The following is a 21,262-nucleotide window of genomic DNA, read 5'->3' as shown; positions in this document are numbered from 1 at the left end:
TCAAAAGAAGATATTCCAGATTCATCTTGCATTTTCCCTGTGTAAGCCCTGGAATCAGCCATTTCTCCAGTGAGCCTTTGTTCTTTAGTAGGGAATGACATTAGAAACCACGATCTGGGCATAAGGTATGCTTACTCTTGTAATCTTCGATTAGATGACAGAAACTGTGAATTTTACCTTGTTGCATGCTGATAATTTCTATAAATCTTCTTGAGCTTTGTTTTGGAATACAGTAAAGTTACTTGGAAATAGTTTAATCTTTTTGGATCCTGCTTTGATGAGTTGTTAGTTGGGTCTGGAGCAGTGTTCGGTCTAGGGCAATATATTATACCCCATTACTAAGCACTCTACCAAATGCCCTGTGAATTATAAGTTTCTCCAATCTAACTGCTGTTCCTGGTTGTGTGAGTGCTGGGCACTTTCTCCACATGGGTAGTTTTCTCACATATAGTCATTGGTAAGTATGCTGCTGAATACTCAAAAGGGAAGCTCTAAGCTTCTTTCTCTGGGTAGCTCTCTCCTCCTTGGTACTCTACCTTATCAAATTTTATCTGCCTTGATCTCTTACCTCTATTTACTCAACTCTCAAAAACACTTTTCAAGCCACAGTGAAAAGAAAACTGCCCCAAAACTGACTTGGATGTTAGAATTAGCAGAGAAGGACATTAAAATAATTATTATATATTCATATCTTCAAAAAGTTAAGTAGAGACACTGAAGATGCCAAAACAAACACCAAATCAAACTTCTAGAACCTAACAACCAAATCAAACACCAAATCAAAATTCTCATATTACGCCTGAGATGGAAAGGAGACTGGATGGGAGATTAGCAGCAGATTAACACTGCAGAAGAAAGACTAATGAACAGGCCAGCACTAGAAACTATGCAAAATGAAACTGAGGGAAAAAGAATTTTTAAAACATGAAAAGACGAGCAGTCAGATGACTTTAAGCAGCCTAATATACATGCTATTGGACTCTCCAAGGTGGAAGGACAGAAAAAGCATTTGAAAATGTAATAGCTGAGGGACTTCCCTGGTGGTCTAGTGGTTAAGACTCCACACTCCCAATGCAGGGGGCCCAGGTTCAATCCCTGGTCAGGGAACTAGATCCCACATGTGGCAATGAAGATCCCACGTGCCACAACTAAGACCCAGTGCAGCCAAATAAATAAATAAACAAATAAATAAATATTAAAAAAAAAGAAAACATAATGGCTGGAAACTTTCCAAACTTGATTAAAAAACTGTAAACCCAAAGATCCAAGAAGCTCAATAAACCCTAAACATGAAACATGAAAAAAAAAAAAAAAGATACACCTAGGCATACCATATCAAATTGCTCAAAACCATTCATAAAGAAAAAAAATCTTAAAAGCAGCCAGAGTAAAAAGAAATGTGACTTATAAGTGAAAAGCTAAGTATACAAGCAGATTTAATACTGGAAACAATACAAACAAGAAAATGTTGGCACAAATTCTTTAAGATACAGCCCACCTCATTTTATTGCACTAGGCTTTATTATGCTCTGCAGATATTGCATTTTTTACAAATTGAAGGTTTGTGGCAACCCTGCACTGAGCAAGTCTATCAGCGCCATTTTTCAAATAGTATTTGCTCACTTCATGTCTTGGTGTCCACTTCTAGCAAAAACTAACACACTCGCACACACGATCCAGGATATACCAATTGAAGAAGAGGTGCACTGTTCCTCTTCAGGTAGAAAGTTAACAGACTTTAGGGACAAAGTTTCAACTGTTAGGCTTTCAAATTCTCTAATCTTTTCTTCTGCAGTGTTTAATCAGCCATTCATCTAATCCAGTGTGTTTTCATCTCAGACACTATAGTTTTCATTTCTCGATTTAGGTCATTTTTATATACCCTAAATATTATCATAGTAAAACAGATATGCCAGTCCCCTTTTCCATGTAGAATTACTTGGGCTCCTGTTGTTAATAAGTTGTTCAAGAAAATTCTGTCTGTATTTTTTATATTTTAGCTGGTTAAACTGAACAGAACCACAGAATATAGTATTATCTCAGAGGCTTCAGACAAAAAGAACTCTAGCTAAAGCATATAGTTTAACAAAACTTACCCTGAGTTGTGAAATTGCTGCTTTCCCTTCCTCACTTTCTTCATCAAATTCATCATCACTCCACTCCCAGCCACCATCTTCTGTCTTATGAAGACGGCCACTGGAACCTGGTACTCTCCGAACCTGCTCATTAGGAAGAGAGACGTGGACTATGGTAGTGTTTGACACTTCCTATATAGAAAAGTCAGCCATATTCTCTCTCCTTCTATTACTTCAATGCTGTAAGCAGATAATAATTTTCCCAATAGAGAAGTTTTCCTATATAAACTCACATCCTCCATCCTTCACTTGCTTTCTGTTCATAATCTCCACTATTTGTCTTTACTCACAACCACTGACTCTCCCTGTACTCCCGTACTCTGAGCCTGCACATCATCCAAATCCTTCTTATGTGAAGTCACAGGTCAAATCTGATTAATGGTTTCGTATCTTGAGACACTGAAAAAAGACGGGGGGGGGGGAGTTTAAGCCCTCAAATAAATAAACCCAAGATAAAGAAGATGCTGCTCTTTTTTTTTCAATTTTAATGTTTAAAATCCCAATTATACCTCCATAGTTTCAAAAGTACTACAGCTATGCAAGTGTTGTTAAGAAAAAGAGCAGTCCCCTAACTTTCATATTCTTCCTCACAGGCAACCACTTTCAATTCATGTTAGCTTATTCTTTTGGAATTTATATTTATCTCTCTGAGTAACCTGTTCTTATTATTGATTTTCTAGTTTTAGGAATTATCTATTGAACTTCCTGCTATACAAATGAGAATTAAACCCTATTATCAATCCCCTACTCTTTTTTCAAGATACATTGTAATTTTGCTTAAATCAATATTCAGTGTTTATATAACATGATTATATAAACTATACAGTTGAACCTTATTATACATTACAATTACTTTTCTTTTCTGCATAACTTTTTAATTTCCCCTGGAGTTAATATTTGCTTATTTCTTACTTGTCATATTCATCCCTCAATTCTCTCCCTGCTGTGTAAATCTCCTCTCACCATATTCACATATATTAGGTATTCATCAGTATTATCTTCTTGAGAAAGCCTCTCACCAGAGCCTCCTGATCTGTTCCACCAGACTGACACCAGGTCTGGTACTTTAGACCTCACTCTACCGTCATCCAGAGGACCATGCTTCCTAGATCACATGACTTCCCTGTTCTTACTTTAAGCACTTCCTCTACTATCAACATGGCACATTTATTAAAGCCAAGCATTTCTGAACATAACTTGATTCTGTTCCCACACTTTACTTACAGTCTGCCTGGTTAAAAAAAATCTGGGTTAGAAAACATTTTTTTCCATAATGTTGAAATAGTGCTGCATTGTGATGTGGCTTCCAGAGATGCTGCTGAGGTCATTATGATCCCTGATCCTGTCCGTGCCCTGTCCCCCTTCTCTGGAAAGCTACACATCTTCTTTTCATCTCCAGTTTTATGAGCTACCATGGTAAATGTGCCTTACTGTTGGTCTATTTTCATTCACTGTACCGGGTACTTGGGCTATTTCAATCTGGAAATTCACAAAATTTTTCTTGAATTATTTTTTCAATAATTTCTTTTCTTCTGTTTTTCTCAGTTCTCCTTTTCTGGAACTCTTTTAACTCAAATATTGAGCCTTCTCAAATAATCTTCTAATGTTCTCATCTTTTCTGTTATCTATCTCTTGGCCTTCTGGCTCTGTTTTCTGGGAAATTCCTCAACTTTACTCTAAAATCTTTGTAAAGAATTTTTTTCATTTCTTCTATAATATTTTCAATTTCCAAGAGCCATTGCTGGTAGTGCCATTTTCTAAATGTTTCTTTTTTAAAAGTAACAGCTTTACAGAGATATAATTCATATACCATAAAATTGACCCATTTAAGGTATTATAATCCAATGATTTTTAGTATATTCAGAGTTGTGAAACCATCTCCACAATCAAATTTTGATCATTTTCATCACTCCCTCCATCCCCCAAAAAACATCCCATACCCATTAGCAGTCACTGCCCATTTCCCTACAATCTGCTCAAGTCCTAGGCAACCAATAATCTACTTTCTGTCTCTATACATTTGCCTATTCTGGATATTTCACATAAATGGAATCATAGAATATGTCTTTCAATTAGCATAATGTTTTAAAGGTACACCCATGTTATGCCATGTATCAGTACTTCATTCCTTATTATTGCTGAATAATATTCCATTGTATAGGTACATGACATTTTATATATCCATTTATAATAGATGGACATTCCGGTTGTTTCCACTTTTTAGTTATGAAGAATACTTCTATGATCATTCATGTACATATTTTTTTTAACATTACTCTTTTTATTCCAGTCCTTACCCAAGATAAGATTTCCAGACATAAAGGCAAATTCAAAATACCTTCTATTTTAAGAAAGGATTTCAGAGCATTTTACCAGTAATATCTAGTAATAACCATTTTACTGCTATAGGCTTCATCACTGTGGTATTGTATTATTTGTTTGTAAATCTTTCCCCACCCAAGGTGTGTCCTTAAGGGCAGGGAAAGTATCTTAATCACTTTTATATTTCTAGTATCTGGCACAGTGCCTGGCACATAACAGACACTCAGTACATGGTATAGAAGGGAGGCTGGATCTATAAGGAGTGTGAAAGCATCATTGGGAATGCAACAACGTAGAGAAAAGAATATAAAGCAGTAACCTTTCAAGGAGCTACCAGTGCAGTTATAAATGCTGCAGTTACTAATGCCTCGATAAACAGCTTGGAATAGGGAAGGGCATATTAGAAAATCTACAGATGGTCACCAAACTGCCTTCCAAGGAGATCTAGCCAGATCAGTTGCATGGTCTTTGTTATACTGAATAGAGTATGCAAACTGAAAGGCCCCACCAGCCCCCTTTCCACTCGCTCTCAAGGCCTGCCATGCCCAACTCCTCACCCAAACACCTGTTGAGTGAATATCTGAAAAGTATCCATTTGAAGGTATGCCAAATAATTAGCTTACCTAGGCCACTAATATTTGGTTTGGTCCTGCCTTAAGGATAAAGGACTTATGTTTGTTCACTATTTTAAGGCTAGGTTACCCAAATAATATTGAAGGAAAGCCACAATCATCTTTTCTACTTTACTAACATTTCAAAAGACTTCAAAGTTGACAGCTTTTTGTATTGTAATAGGGCAGGCATGTGGTATATGCTGCTTCCTTCTGTTGCCAATGGAATTCCAACAGAAACCAGAATGTTACTACTGGAAACAGATGAACTTCCTCTCATTGTTCCTGTACTTTTTCACATTAATCATGAAATAATGGGGAAGTGGCTTCTACTTTAGTGAGGGGGAAGGACATAAGACTGAATTCTTTAATTTTTTAAACTCTTTTCTTCTTAAAACATGTAGTTCTTCCAGTCAGCCAAGAGAAAGGATACTGTTATTTAACAGAAATTCACTCAGCTGAAGCAGCTTAGGATATAGATGTGGATGTTAAGCTTGAAGCTGTTTCCAACATTGCTGATGGGTTTTAATGTGGCCATATTTAGCCTCTCCTATCTCCCTCACGTGGCTTCAATGGGATTCACCTGGTACTCTGAACACTTTCTTCCATCAATATGGAGAATCCCCGGAAGTACGCATGGTGGATTTTTCTTCTCAGCCAACTTCCCAGCCATGGGCGTGTCTCTCCGCCAGCCCTCGGCTGACGGCGATTGGACCCACGTACATATTTTTATGTGTACATGTTTTCAATGCTCTTGGGTATGACTAGGAGTGGAATTGCTGGGTCATATGGCAACTCTGTTTAGCCTTTTGTGAAACTGCCCGACTGCTTTTTAAAAGTGGCCACACCATTTTCCATTCCCGTCAGTAATGTGTAAGGGCTCCAATTTCGCTACATCTTTAGCAACACTTGTTATTGTTTGTCTTTTTTGATATAGTTATCCTAGTGGGTGTGAAGTGGTGTCTTCATTGTTTTTGTATGGTGTGAAGAAACTTCACAACTTTACAACTTACTCTGGTAGTTGCAAACAGTGATTTAACAGAATTTAGAATTAATTCATTAATTACATAACATACCTTTTCATTCTAGTTGATAGTGGAGTAATACCAAGGCATACAGTAGACTATTGCTAAAAGAATATATCAAAGAATGCTAAAGATAAGACTGAAAGAAAATGAGTAATACTCATACTGTTAACACAGTATTAGTTAAATATACTTTCAAAATGCAAAAGTAAATCTATTCTAAGTAATTTCCCAGAAAAACTGAGTAAAATCCCCATTTACCTTTCTAGCTCTTTCAGAAATGGTTGGTGCTCTCTGCAATATTTTTTCTTGAAGAAATTCTTTATTCTGGAGAGGAAAAATAAGTGTTTTCTTCTCATAAGAAGTTTTTATTGAACAAAATAACTGACACAGAAATATTCACAATTAAAATGTGATATAGTAACTGTTTTATAAAGAAGTTTGAAAAAAGCTTCTGAAGCTCCTTAGTATATTACTACCATGACTTTATAAATTGAGAAAAATCTTTAGTGTACTGTAAAAACCATTATCTATGAAAAGTTTGCTTTAACATATGTCCTTTGGGATCATGGTCCCACATTTCCCAACTACAGTAACATCCTACTTAACCCACATCTTTGGGAAATGAGATGTTTACTAATTCAGTAGTAAACCCTGAAATGAGAGTTCAGTATATTTCACAGAATTTTCCACAGATTTTATTTATAATGCTGAAGTTTAATATTCATTTTTTCCTGTTTTAAGTTTTACCTGACACTTAATTTATATGAAAAATACATTTATCTTATATACCAAAGATTACATAAATAGTGCCCTCAGCAATTATTTGATCTACCATCATTCTTCCAAAAATAATCATCTTAATGCAACATCTGAACAGTGAACCTAATTTAGGTAATTGAGGAGGATCATATGAACACATGAAATCAAGTTAGAATGTCCTACCTTTGCTTTTTGGAAAAATTTGTGCCTTAACAGTTCTGCTGCTGTTGGTCTAAAACCAGAAAAGAAAGTTTTTATAAATTCAAGTGGAATGTGGGTTTTCATTTTCAAAAATGATTTCTTGAGCATCAAGATAAAAACTCAGTGTACTCCACTGTCCTCAACCTACTAAAAACCAAAAAGGATAAACTCAGTACAAGACATTGAACAAAATTAAAAAACTCAAATAGAAATGTTCTGATAATAATTATTGTAGGCTCTTTCAAAAATTCATTAGTGAAATGTTTCTTTTAAAAGCATGATTTCTTAGTGGCTTTCAATATATTTGCTATTTAATATTATTTCCCAAGAAGTTGGCTTTATCTGCTTTAACGAGGCAAAAAAATATATTTAAACTCACAAATCAAGCCCTGTGCTTCTTGCCACATGGTTGCCTGCAAGCCTTCAACTTAGGTAACTACATATTTTTTAAAAATAATTTCACAATTTCCTTTAAAAAAACTGAAGATTCTAAGAGTAACATATAGTCCCCCAATTTAATCTAAACTCAGGTTTTTAAAAATTAATTTATTTTAATTTATTTTTTTCTTATTTTTGGCTGTGTTGGGTCTTCGTAGCTGTGTGCAGGCTTTCTCTAGTTGTGGCGAGCAGGGGCTACTCCTCGTTGCTGTGCGTGGGCTTTTCACTGTGGTGGCTTCTCTTGTTGCGGAGCATGGGCTCTAGAGCGTGTGGGCTTCAGTAAATGCGGCGCATGGGCTCAGTAGTTGTGTCTTGTGGGCTCTAGAGCGCAGGCTCAGTAGTTGTGGCGCACGGGCTCAGTTGCTCCGTGGCATGTGGGATCTTCCTGGACCAGGGCTCGAATCTGTGTCCCCTGCATTGGCAGGCGGATTCTTAACCACTGAGCCACCAGGGAAGCCCTAAACTCAGTTTTTAACTCAACTGTGTACAGTCTTACTTCATTGGCATAAAGGCACTGTTGTCCATTTCACAAACTAGTATGACTGCGAATAAATAATAAATACTACACTTAAGAAACTGGACCTGATTAACACCACATACCTACCATGTAATCTTGAGCAAATCACTTCTCTAAGGTTCAGTATTACCTGGCCAAGTCCTTAAAAGCAGTGGTTCTTAAACACTGCTGTGCATTACAATATCTGGGAGTTAAAAAAAAAAATCCTTGGGACTAAAGACATGAGGGTCATATTCTAGCTATGTCAGAGCAACAAGGTAGAAGCAGCCTACGTTTTGGATTGCCCTCCTGAAATAGAGTTGTCATACCACATGTGAACTGCTACACAAGAGAGAAATAAAGTCTTATCTTATTTAAAAAAAAAAATCCTGATGCCCAGGCTGTTCCCCTTAACACTTAAAGCAGAATCTGTGGGGGCAAACCTGGGTATCAGCAGTTTTTAGAACTCCCCAGGTGATACCAATATGTACTCAAGCTTGAGAACCAGGGCCTCAGAGGATTCTTATAAAGATTAAAAGAGAGAGTCAGTGTGGAAGTGCTATGCAAACTGAAAGTAGACATTACCATTCCTATTTTTTTCATTCAGTCACAATTTCAATATGTTCAACAGTTTGCACAACACTGTTTTTTATGATTCGTTCCTTTCTTCTAGGTTCACTTCCTTCTTTCTAAAGTACACTTTAGAGGAGTTCTTTAAGTGATTAAAACATGACTGGAAAACTCAAATTTTGTCTGAAAAATAACTTAATTTCATGCTTACTGTTGAATGATAGTTTGACTAGATGGAGAATTCTGGGTTAACAGTTTTTTTTTCTCAGCACTGTTCCAGTATATTCTGGCCTTGACTGTTGTTTTTGGGGAAGTGGCTGTCAATCTGCCTGCTATTCCTCAGTACGTAATCTGTTCTCTCAGGTCACATTTAAGAGCTTCTCTTTGCCTTTGTGTCCAGTAGTTTCACGACAATGTGTACAAGTGGGAAAAGAGGGATACCACTTGGAATCTGGGGTGATATTTCCTTAGCCTGAAAATAAAGGTATTTCAACAATTCAGAAAATTCTCAGCTGTTACTTCTTCGAATGTTGCTTCTAGTTCACAGCGGTAGTGTTACACTGTGAGTTTTGTAATTTTGGATTGTGATCTCTTCAGGGCAAGAATTTCATGGGGGACTTCCCTGGCAGTGCAGTGGTTCAGAATCTGCCTGCCAGCGCAGGGGACACAGGTTCAGTCCCTGGTACGGGAAGATCCCACATGCCACGCAGCAACTAAGCCCGTGTGACAAAACTACTGAGCCCGCACACCACAACTACAAAGCCCGCGTGCTGCAACTACTGAAGCCTGTGCGTCTAGAGCCTGTGCTCCGCAACAAGAGAAGCCACCATAATGAGAAGCCCATGTATCGCAACAAAGAGTAGCCCCTGCTTGCCGCAACTAGAGAAAGCCTGCACGCAGCAACAAAGACCCAACACAGCCAAAAATAAATAAAATTTAAAAAAAGAAAAAAAAAAAAAGAATCCCATGGACCTGAGTTTTGGAAGTATTCTAACAGTGCAGTTTCCAATTGCTTCTGCCAGAAATAAAACTGGCTTAGTAATAACTGTTTTACTTTCTAATCCTGTGGATTCCTGGATAATATGGGTATAAATTCAGACTGTAAACCTGCAGAATGTCCAGGTCAGAGGGCTGGATTATTCAGGAAAGATTTCTGTTGTGTCTCTGTGATGATGGACAGATTTTTTTTTGTTTTTTGGTCTCTCCTTTTACTCAGGATGCAGACTTCTGAATGTCCTAACTTTAAGCAGAGATCTCAGTTCAAAATCCCCATTGGGTAGGCCCAATATCTCATCTCCAGTCCCCACTTGGAAGTTAAAAATCCAAACCAGTAGGTTATTGGAATGAATAGTGTCCTACTGAGGGGAGCCACAGAATTAGTTTATGATAGTTCTTGGATTTATGGCTTCCTTATTAATTCTGGCATCTGAAGACATCCCTTTATTGCAAGTTCATCTCTGTATTTGGTTTTTTAAGTTTGATAGATTTAGCCAGCATTTCTGGGTGTTTGTAACAAGAGAATTCTGTTATTTTAGTCAACTAACTTGGCAGAAGCAAAAGCGTTACCTATATTTTATACCAATTTATTCAGAAAGAGAAAAAAAGTTCTAAAAACAAAGGTTTGAATTTTACTGCCTGTTTTCTTACCCTTTCCAATATTTCCAACAGTAAATTTTGAAGCCCATTAAATATACTAAAGACACGATCCAGGATGTCAGTTCAAATCTTTTACTTTTGTTGAGCTTTAGAAAAATCAAAATTAAAGACCTCTTAGTCCTAAGAAACTGAGTGGACTATGTATATACTATGTGAAACAGAAAAATAAGACAGAGTGGGAACAGGGCCCAAGGTTAGAAATCAGGAGTTTTGGTTGACCTCAAAGATAAAAGATTGTATTCAATGATCTTCAACATTCTATGCTTCTGTTTAATTCATAAAGATACACACATTAGATGATCATGTTTCTCTTACTTACATGCCACCCAATTTTTCTAATGTTAACAATAAGCTCTTTGACTTTTTGGTCCACTTAACTAAAATATCTTTCTAGTAAGGAAATAAGTATGACTATTCGACATTAAATATAATATTTGCTATGTATATTGCTCTTGTTATTAAAATTGTAAAGAGCATTAAGATACTGCTTTACTTACAACTCTTAAATGCAAATTGAAAATAAGCCCTCCCGCTAACTTGGCATTTCAGTAACACAGAAATTTATAATTATAAGAAATTAACCAGGAAATAGCTTAACTATTTAGGGTACACTGTATACTAAAAAGAAGGGAGAAAGTAATTCACTCATTCCAATCTAGTATAATGGTCTGTGCATTTTTTTCCTAATGTTTGTATTTAGTTCCTTTGAATTCGCTGTGCATGTATGTATGTATGGCATGTATGTATGTGATTCTTAGGCTTCCCCAATGGTTTATATATTAGACGAAGACAAAAGTAAGCTTTATCTCATATTTTACCTTTTTTCTGGATCCTTTTGAAGGCACAATGAAATCATTTTTCTAAATGATTTTCCATACTTTTTCAGCATTTCTTTATCTTGAACACCAGTTTCCAAAGAAGGAGGATCATTCTGCAGTGTCAGCATTAAAACCTGTAAGAATTTTTAATACAATATAAACTTCTGAAGACTCAGTAAAGTAATTTAAATATTGCGGCCAAGTTTTTTCAATATAGACAACCTCCAAACATACGAGCAGATTTCATTTTCTAAAAGTTCACATCTAGACCAGTTGTTTGGAAACTAGAGTTATTTAGGTGTTTTCCACATAAACAGTATCTTGTAGATAGTTGGCTTCCCAGGCATGTGCCTACAAGGGCTCAACTGTATCAACATTGTACTGTATGTCCTTTAGTTGGAATCCTTTCTTCATGTCCTCTGTCCCCATTCTTATACCATCAAACTATCTTAAAAAAAATTAAAACCATAGCAAAATTAAGAGTGTGACCTTGCTGACTTTACCTATTCATGGCTCTGTTCCAACCTGACCCCTTGTAACCTGACCTTCTCTTCCCAGAACTCCTCAGAAACTTCAATTATAGAAATCACTGATGATGTCCCAGTTAACAAAACTAGAGCCTCTTTTAGTTTGCATTCTTCCTACCTTTCCTGCAGCGACTGTCCATCCGAAATCTCTTCCTTCTTTGACTGACATGGCAACATACCATCTTAATGCATAGAGATGTAAATAATAAAGGTCACATTTATATGGTGGAATTTGGGATGATTTGTGTTTTTCTATACTGTTTGACTTTTTAATAAAAGTATAAGCCATTTTTCTGAGCACAAAGTCAACACCAAAATTAAAAGGCTATAATCAGAATTATTACTTGCTATTCAGATTCAATTTATATTTACTGAAAGGGAACTACTAAGATTGGCAGTATTTCTCGTTTTGAGCAAATAGGTTAACATGTGTATGTCTGGCTACAACTGCAGGAGTCACAGCCTACAATGATATAAAGTAAACCTCATCTTCCTCCCCCACCTCTTTTTAAAAATAAGCCATTTCTTGGACCTAAAAATAGCCTCCCACCTTACAGTTATTAAAAAACCATCCTTTTCAAAACCTTGTGAATATTCACTTACACCTAGGCATCTTGACCTTTCAGAAAAAAACCGTGGCCTTAAAATATCACTAACCCTTCACGCATCAAATATATAGGTCAATATACATATGTTTTGAATATGCAGATATAGAGAGGGTTTTCATACTATCTGCTTACTGGTTTTGTCCCTCTCTACATTGTTAAAGGGGACAAAATAACATTTTAAAGGTTCTAAAATGCACCAAGAACATAGATATATGAATAATATCACTATGACAAAAATTCACAATGGTGGTCACCAATTTAAACAGTCATAGGGCATTTTGTAAAGTGATCAAGCAGAACTATAAACAACAGCTACAGTTACAAACAAATAGAATTCATGTGCATATTATAATTAAGGGGTCACACAGATAAAAATGGCTGCCAACAGTACTGGCAGGACCATCTTGAAACACAAAAAACTCATTTATTACTAATGTTGGGGCATTAGGATTAACAACTACGTTTCAGGTAACTACTCCTTCAGGATATAAGAGGCCTTTTAATAAAAGCTGCTTAGTGTCCTACTGCAAAGCAAACTTTTATTCAATAACAGTGAGAATGATATATATGTATGGCACATGAACACTTTGCATGGATCTTATTTAACATATAAAAAGCACTTCAAACACTTAAAAGCACTTAAAAACAGTGCCTGGCACAGATAAGTGCTGAATCAATGTTAGTGATAATTACTATTAACATGTAACCCTTCCAACAACCTTATAAAGTAGAAATGATCATCATCCCCACTGAGGCTGTTCTACACAAGTGACTGTGGGGAACACATCCTAAAATAAGACACAACAGATCCTAATATCAAACTAGTTACACAGTCAGGAGATGGTGAGTCATCATATAAAAAGCTCAACTACAATGTAAAGTCACCCAATGCTAAATACCAAATATCTAATAGAGATTTTAACTGCTACAGGAGTTAGAAGGAATGCAGGGCAGAATTCTATGGATAAGGATGTCAAACGAATCAGGCTCCCAGACTTCAGACTATACTACAAAGCTATAGTAATCAAGACAGTATGGTACTGGCACAAAACCAGAAATATAGATCAATGGAACAGGATAGAAAGCCCAGAGATAAACCCACACACATGTGGTCACCTTATTTTTGACAAAGGAGGCAAGAATATACAATGGAGAAAAGACAGCCTCTTCAATAAGTGGTGCTGGGAAAACTGGACAGCTACATTAAAAGAATGAAATTAGAACACTCCCTAACACCATACACAAAAATAAACTCAAAATGGATTAAAGACCTAAATATAAGGCAAGACACTATAAAACTCTTAGAGGAAAACATAGACATAAATCATAGCAAGATCCTTTTTGACCCATCTCCTAGAGAAATGAAAATAAAAACAAAAATAAACAAATGGGACCTAATGAAACTTAAAAGCTTTTGCACAGCAAAGGAAACCATAAACAGGACAAAAAGACAACCCTCAGAATGGGAGAAAATATTTGCAAATGAAGCAACTGACAAAGGATTAATCTCCAAAACTTACAAGCAGCTCATGCAGCTCAATATCAAAAAAACAAACAACCCAATCCAAAAATGGGCAGAAGACCTAAAAAGACATTTCTCCAAAGAAGATACAGATTGCCAACAAACACATGAAAGGATGCTCAACATCACTAATCATTAGAGAAAAGCAAATCAAAACTACAATGAGGTATCACCTCACACCGGTCAGAATGGCCATCATCAAAAACTGTACAAACAATAAATGCTGGAGAGGGTGTGGAGAAAAGGGGACCCTCTTGTACTGCTGGTGGGAATGTAAATTGATACAGCCACTATGGAGAACAGTATGGAGGTTCATTAAAAAACTAAAAATAGAACTACCATATGACCCAGCAATCCCACTACTGGGCATATACTCTGAGCAAAACATAATTCAAAAAGAGTCATGCACCACAATGTTCATTGCAGCTCTATTTACAATAGCCAGGACATGGAATCAACCTAAGTGTCCATCGACAGATGAATGGATAAAGAAAATGTGGCACATATATACAATGGAGTATTACTCAGTCATAAAAAGAAACGAAATTGAGTTATTTGTAGTGAGGTGGATGGACCCAGAGTCTGTCACACAGAGTGAAGTAAGTCAGGAAGAGAAAAACAAATACTGTATGCTAACACATATATATGGAATCTTTAAAAAAAACAAGGTTCTGAAGAACCCAAGGGCAGGACAGGAATAAAGATGCAGATGTAGAGAATGGACTTGAGGACATGGGGTGGGACGAAGGGTAAGCTGGGATGAAGTGAGAGAGTGGCATGGACATATATACACTACCAAATGTAAAATAGCTAGCTAGGGTTTCCCTGGTGGCGCAGTGGTTGAGAGTCCGCCTGCCGATGCAGGGGCCACGGGCTCATGCCCTGGTCTGGGAGGATCCCACATGCCGCGGAGCGGCTGGGCCCGTGAGCCATGGCCGCTGAGCCTGTGCGTCCAGAGCCTGTGCTCGGCAACAGGAGAGGCCACAACAGTGAGAGGCCCGCATACCGCAAAAAAAAAAAAAAAAAAAAAAGCTAGCTAGTGGGAAGCAGCCACATAGCACAGGGAGATCAGCTCGGTGCTTTGTGACCATCTAAAGGGGTGGTATAGGGAGGGTGGGAGGGAGATGCAAGAGGGAGGAGATATGGGGATATATGTATTGCATAGCTGATTCACTTTGTTATAAAGCAGAAACTAACACACCATTGTAAAGCAATTATACTCCAATAAAGATGTTAAATAAATAAATAAATAAAGTGAAGGAGAACAACAACAAAAAAAGAATGCCAAATGAAGTAAGGCTCTGAAAGAGAATTGAGGCATGAGCTGGGGTAGTATTTTGAATATGAGCTTCACCTTCATTGGCGGATACTTATGATAAGGAGCTGCCCCTGTGGCCAGTTCAATTGCTGTGATCCCAAAACTCCAGATGTCAGCTTTAAAATCATAACCCCGGACCTGTACAGAACAGAGAGATGTACAAGATTATTTTTACCACCCTAAAAGCACTTTTAAAAGGTAGCTTCTAATATGTATCAAGAACCATAAATTTTAAGCCAATAAAATATAATCTAAAGTTGGCAAAAGCCAAATATACTTGGTTAGAGGAAAAAAGAAAAGGAAAGAAAGAAAACTGAATGAATGTTCACCAACAATGGGGAAATAGTTAAGTATGGTATATTCACTTAAAAAAATATTATACACTCAACTAAAAGCAAAATTAATGAATTCTATACGAAAATATGGAAAACCACTTTATGATGTTATATGATAAAGCACTTATGAAGAAAAACGATTACAAAAGTTTTCATAAGTTCTGATCCTATTACAAACAGATATATAGCCTATTAAAGAAAAAAACTAGAAAGAACTAGAACAAAAAAAAATGTTAGGCAGTCTTAGGCATAGTTTTCCCAATTTCCTATGTTATGGTATTGTTTTTTTCTTTTTTTAAATTAATTTTTATTGGAGTATAGTTGCTTCACAATGCCGTGCTAAGTTTCTACTGTACAGCAAAGTGAATCAGCCACACGTATACATATCTCCCCTTTTTTTTGGATTTCCTTCCCACTTAGGTCACCAGAGAGCACTGAGTAGAGTTCCTTGTGCTACACAGTAGGTTCTTATTAGTTATCTATTTTATACACAGTATCAATAGTGTATATATATCAATCCCAATCTTCCAGTTCATCCCACCCCCCCCTTCCCCCTTGGCGTCCACATGCCTGTTCTCCACATCTGTGTCTCTATCTCTGCTTTGCAAATAAGATCATCTACACCATTTTTCTAGATTTCACATATATGCGTTAATGTTTTTCTCTTTCTGACTCACCCCACTCTGTATGACAGTCTCCAGGTCCATCCACATCTCTACAAATGACCCAATTTTGTTCCTTTTTATGGCTGCGTAACACTCCATTACATGTATGTCCCACACCCTCCCCATTAATTCCTCTGTGTTATGGTATTGTTTTATCATCTTAATTTTTAGAATGAAAAAAGTTACCAAGGGTGAGAATATTTTTAAAGTTGTTGGTGTGAATATGTTGCCAAATTTCTCTCCTTTATACTGTCACCAGCATGTTATATAATTAAATATTTAAATTTTCTATCCTAAGCAATATAGGAGGAGAAACAGGTTTGGGGAGTGTGTGGTTTGAGACCTAAAATTAAAGCTCCTTATTACGTGCTGCTTCAACATTGGGTAAACAGGAGGACCTCTACTGACCTAAGCGAAAGTTCCCTTCCCCGGTCTCCTCCCAAGGAGAAGGCCCCCTAGGCCCAACAACCCTGCATATCAAATGGATCAGGTACAGTTCCTGTTTATTCCTGAGTAGCAGGTTTCCCTGCCAGCCGTCAGAATTGTTCAAACAAGCCAATCACACCTTCACAAGGAAACCAAAGGGCATATCACTCTCTTGATACTACAAAGCCTGTCTCCTACAGCAACTGTTTGTTCTTTTCCTTCCTAAGTGCAACCCTGTGGGGCATGCAGTGTCCTCTGCCTCCAGATATGTGTACATACAAATAATAAACTGCTGTCAATCTCATTAGGTCCAGTGTCAGGTGCTGTGCGTTCAGCCATCCCCATAACCCTAGCATGGGAAGCCTTCCCTCACCAACAGGGTCAATACAGGCCTGTACTGTATTGTATTTTATTGTAACAGAATAAAAAGTAGATTCAGTTCTACATACTGAGTTTGACATAAGACATTTATGTAAAACATCTATAGGGAATTGGAAATATCTATCCAGAGGCTTAAAAAAGAAGACTCGACTGGATATAATTTAGAAATAATTAACAGGTGGGAAGTGGAGATGAAAATAGTATGTGTCGTCAGAGAATAGAAGAGTCAGAAACAAGGTGCTGGGGAGCAGTGTCATTTAGCAGTAGAAGGAAAGCCAGAAGAGAAGCCAGAGAAATGGCCCGACAAGTAGATGAAGAATGAGGAAGCTAAGGATGTGAGTAAACGGGGAAAAGGTCAACAGTTTCAAATGCCACAAAGAGAACGAAACAAGGAGCAAAAAAATGAGCACTGGATTGGAGGAATAGCAGTTTCCATTAGGTGATGGGATGAGCGACATCAGACTACAGTTTGTTTGACAACTGGGAAAGAGGGACTTGGAGAAAACTAGTCCTTCAAGAGCCATAGCAATGAAACTACATGTAAAAAAAGTCAGGTCATTTAATTTGTACTAAGGATATTAGCATTAAATCAATCTTGATTATATTATTCCTTAGGTTGCCTTTTGTATAAATCTTGAGATTCATATGTCCGTTGTTAAGATTGTAGAGTTTTTCTGTTTTATTTTTAAGCACGGACCAGTCTTAAGGAACAGAGACATACTTCCCAAAGCTAACCTAGTAGAACAAACAAAAGCAAACACTACTCAATTTTTTCAATTTTGTAACAAAACCCCAAATCGTTTTAAAAAGACACAGTACCTGTTCCATAACTTCAGGCGCCATCCAGCAAGGGGTTCCAACAAAGGTTTTTCTAACTTTATTTCGCGTAATGTCACCACCAGTTGCTAAAAAAGCACTAACTCCAAAGTCTAAAATAGAATACAACAGCAAGGCATTAAAAGTACAGTAACTAACATAAATAGATAGGAAAGTAATATAGTTATGGTCCTATATACACAGCATGACCTTTTCTCTTCTTTCTGCTAAACTTCTTGACTAAATTAAGACATAGCTTAACAGATTCCTCATTCCATTCCTCTCCACCTCCACAATCATCATCTCCTCAGATTTTCCTCCTTGCTCGGAACCATTCTTTTCATCTTCCCAAACTGAAATACTATATCCATTAAACACTAACTCCAGCTGCCTCTTCTCCCCAGCCCCTGGCAACCACCATTCTACTTTCTGTCTCTATGATTTTGACTGCTCTTAAGTATTTCATGTAAGTAGAATCATACAGTATATCTTTTTATAACTGACTTATTTCACTTAGCGTAAGATCTTCAAGGTTCATCCATGTTGTAGCATATGTCAGAATTTCCTTCCTTTAGAGGTTGAATAATATTGCATTGTATGTATATACTACATTTCGTGTATTCATTCATCCACTGATGGACACTTAAGTTGCTTCCAAGTTTTAGCCATTGTAAATAACGCTGCTATGAAAATAGGTACACAAATACCTGTTTCAGTCCCTGCTTTCAGTTCTTTGGCATATAATTCCATTCAGAAGTGGAATTGCTGGATCATATGGTATTTTTATTTTTAATTGATTTAAGGAATTGCCATACTCTTTCCCACAACAGCTGTACCGTTTTACGTTCCTACCAATAGTGAACAAGGATTCAGATTTCTCCACATCCTTGTTATTTTCTATTTTTTGATAACAGCCATCCTAATGGGTTAGTATCTCCTTTTAGTTTTGACTTGCATTCTTCCCTGATGATTAGTGATACTGAGCATCTTTTCATGTGCTTTCTGGACATTGGAATATCTTCTCTGGAGAAATGTCTATTAAATTTTAAAATTGATTTTTTGTTGTTGTTAAGTTTTAGGAGTTCTCTATATATTCTGGATATTATAAATCTCTTACCAGATACACGACTTGCAAATCTTTTCTCCCATTTTGTGGGTTGCCTTCTTACTCTGTGGATAGTGTCTTTTAATGCACAAAATTTTTAAATTTTCATGAAATCCAACTTGTCTATTTTTATTCTTTTGTTGCCTGTGCCTTTGGTGTCATATCTAAGAAATCACTGCTAAATTCAACGTCATGAAACTTTTGCCCTATGTTTTCTTCTAAGTGTTTTATTGTTTTAGGTCATATATTTAGGTCCATTTTGAGTTAATTTTTGAATATAGTGTTAGCTAAGGGTCCAACTTCATTCTTTTGCATTGGGATATTCAGTTTTCCCAGCACCATTTGTTGAAAAGACTGTCTTTTCCCCATTGAATAGCCTTGACACCCTTGTCAAAAATCATTTGACCATATGTACGAGGGTTTATTTCTGAGCTTTCTATTCTATTCCACTGGTCTCTATACCTATCTTTATGTCAATAACATACTGTTTATACTACTGTTGTTTTGTAGTAAGCTTTGAAAACAGGAAGTATGAGTCCTCCTGCTTTGTTCATTTTTTTTCAAGACTGTTTTGGCTATTTGAGGTTCCCTGAGATTCCATATGAATTTTAGGATTTTTTTTTCTATTGCTGCAAAAAAAAAATGTCATTGGGGCTTTGACAGGGATTGCACTGAATCTATAAATTACTTTGGGGAGTACTGACTTTTTAACAATAGTAAGTTTTCCAATCCATGAACAGGGGGGATGTGGTTCCATTCATTTATATCCTCTTTAATTTCTTTCAGCAATGTTTTATAGTTTTCATTGTACAAGTATTCTACCTCCTTGATTAAGTTAACTGCTAAGTATTTTATTCTTTTTGATGCTACTTGTAAATGGAATTCTTTTGTAATTTCTTTTTCAAATTGTTCACTGTTAGTGTAGAAAATGCAACTGATTTTTGTTAAAGATTACCATTTTATTTTTATTTATTTTTAAATATTTATTTATTTATTTTGGCTGCACCAGGTCTTAGTTGCAGCAGGTGGGATATTCACTGCGGCATGCAGGATCTTTAATTGTGGCATGATGGCTTCTAAGTTGCAGTATGCAGACTCAACCGCGGCATGTGGACTTCTTAGTTGCAGCATGAGAACTCTTAGTTGCAGCATGCGTGCAGGATCCAGTTCCCTGACCAGGGATTGAACCCAGGCCCCTGGCATTAGGAACATGCAGTCTCACCCACTGGACCACCAGGGAAGTCTGTGACTGATTTATGTCTGTTGACTTTGCATCCTACTTTACAAAATTCATTTATTAGTTCAAATAGTTTTTTTTAAAATATGTATTTATTTATTTTATCTTTTGGCTGCGTTGGGTCTTAGTTGCGGCACGTGGGATCTTTTGTTGCGGCACGTGGGATCTTTGTTGTGGCGTGCGGGCTTCTCTCTAGTTGTGGCGTGCGGGCTCAGTAGTTGTGGCACGTGGGCTCTCTAGTTGTGGCGTGCAGGCTCCAGAGCACGTGGGCTCTGTAGTTGTGGCGTGGGCTTAGTGGCCCCATGGCATGTGGGATTTTAGTTCCCTGACTAGGGATCGAGTCTGTGTCCCCTGCACTGGAAAGAAGATTCTTAACCACTAGACCACCAGGGAAGTCTCTCAAGTAGTTTTTTATGTAATGTTTAGGGTTTTCTACATATAAGATCATACAATCTGCAAACAGACGTAAGTTTACCTCTTTCTTTCTAGTTTGAATGTCTTTTATTTTTTTTCTTGCCTAATTGTTCAATCTAGAACTTCCAGTACTGTGTTGAATAGAAGTGGCAAAAGCAGACATCCTTCCTGTGTTCCTGAACTCAGAGTAAAACCTTTCATCACTGAGTATGATGTTCATTGTAGGTTATTCATATATGGCTTTTAGTATGTTGAGGAAGTTTCCTTCTGTTCCTACTTTGTTGCATGTTTCTATCATGAAAGGGTGTTAAATTTTCTCAAATGCTTGTTCTGCACTGAGATGATCAGGTGGGTTTTCTTTTTCTTTCTGTTAACGTCATGTATAACAATGATTTTCATATGTTGAATCATCCTTGCATTCCAAAGAAATCCTACTTGGCCATGGTATATGATCCATTTAATATGCTACTGAATTTGATTTGCTAGTTATTTTGCTGAAAATATCTACATCAAGTTCATAATGGATACTAGTCTGTAGTATTCTTTTCTTGTTAGTGTCTTTGTCTGACTTTTGGTCTTGTTGAGGCATGTGAGCTCAGTAGTTGTGGCATGCTGGCTCAGTTGCCCTGCAGCATGTGGGATCTTAGTCCCCTGACCAGGGATCAGACCCGCATTCCCTGAATTGTAAGGTGGATTCTTTAGCAGTGAACCACCAGGGAAGCCCCTAGTTCTTCTTTAAATGTTTGATAGAATTCACCAGTGAAACCATCGAGTCCAGGGCTTTTCTCTGTCAGAAAATTTTTGATTACTGATTCAATCTCTGTGCTAGTTATAGGTCATTTCAGATTTTCTACTTCTTCATGATTTCATCTTG

The 21,262-nt window shown here is 37.0% G+C and overlaps 1 protein-coding gene across 2 annotated transcripts in view; it reads right to left on the bottom strand.

The window, feature by feature from the left end:
• The window catches only part of OXSR1 (oxidative stress responsive kinase 1), a 100,866-nt gene that overhangs the window by 16,437 nt on the left and 63,167 nt on the right, over window positions 1–21,262 (bottom strand). For both annotated transcript variants that reach the window (XM_029244176.1, XM_029244175.1), the window contains exons 6-11: window positions 17,636–17,745; window positions 15,046–15,147; window positions 11,035–11,168; window positions 7,039–7,087; window positions 6,355–6,420; window positions 2,097–2,219 (exon numbers count right to left, since the gene is read on the bottom strand). In XM_029244176.1, coding sequence (XP_029100009.1) covers window positions 2,097–2,219; window positions 6,355–6,420; window positions 7,039–7,087; window positions 11,035–11,168; window positions 15,046–15,147; window positions 17,636–17,745 — 584 coding nt within the window. The remainder of the gene's footprint in view (window positions 1–2,096; window positions 2,220–6,354; window positions 6,421–7,038; window positions 7,088–11,034; window positions 11,169–15,045; window positions 15,148–17,635; window positions 17,746–21,262) is intronic.

Source organism: Monodon monoceros, unplaced genomic scaffold, assembly GCF_005190385.1.
Source record: "Monodon monoceros isolate NGI ecotype Baffin Bay Population unplaced genomic scaffold, NGI_Narwhal_1 Super_Scaffold_3, whole genome shotgun sequence".
Lineage (NCBI taxonomy): Eukaryota > Metazoa > Chordata > Mammalia > Artiodactyla > Monodontidae > Monodon > Monodon monoceros.
Note: the sequence above shows the minus strand (reverse complement) of the source record. Positions and strands in the feature narration are given on the sequence as shown.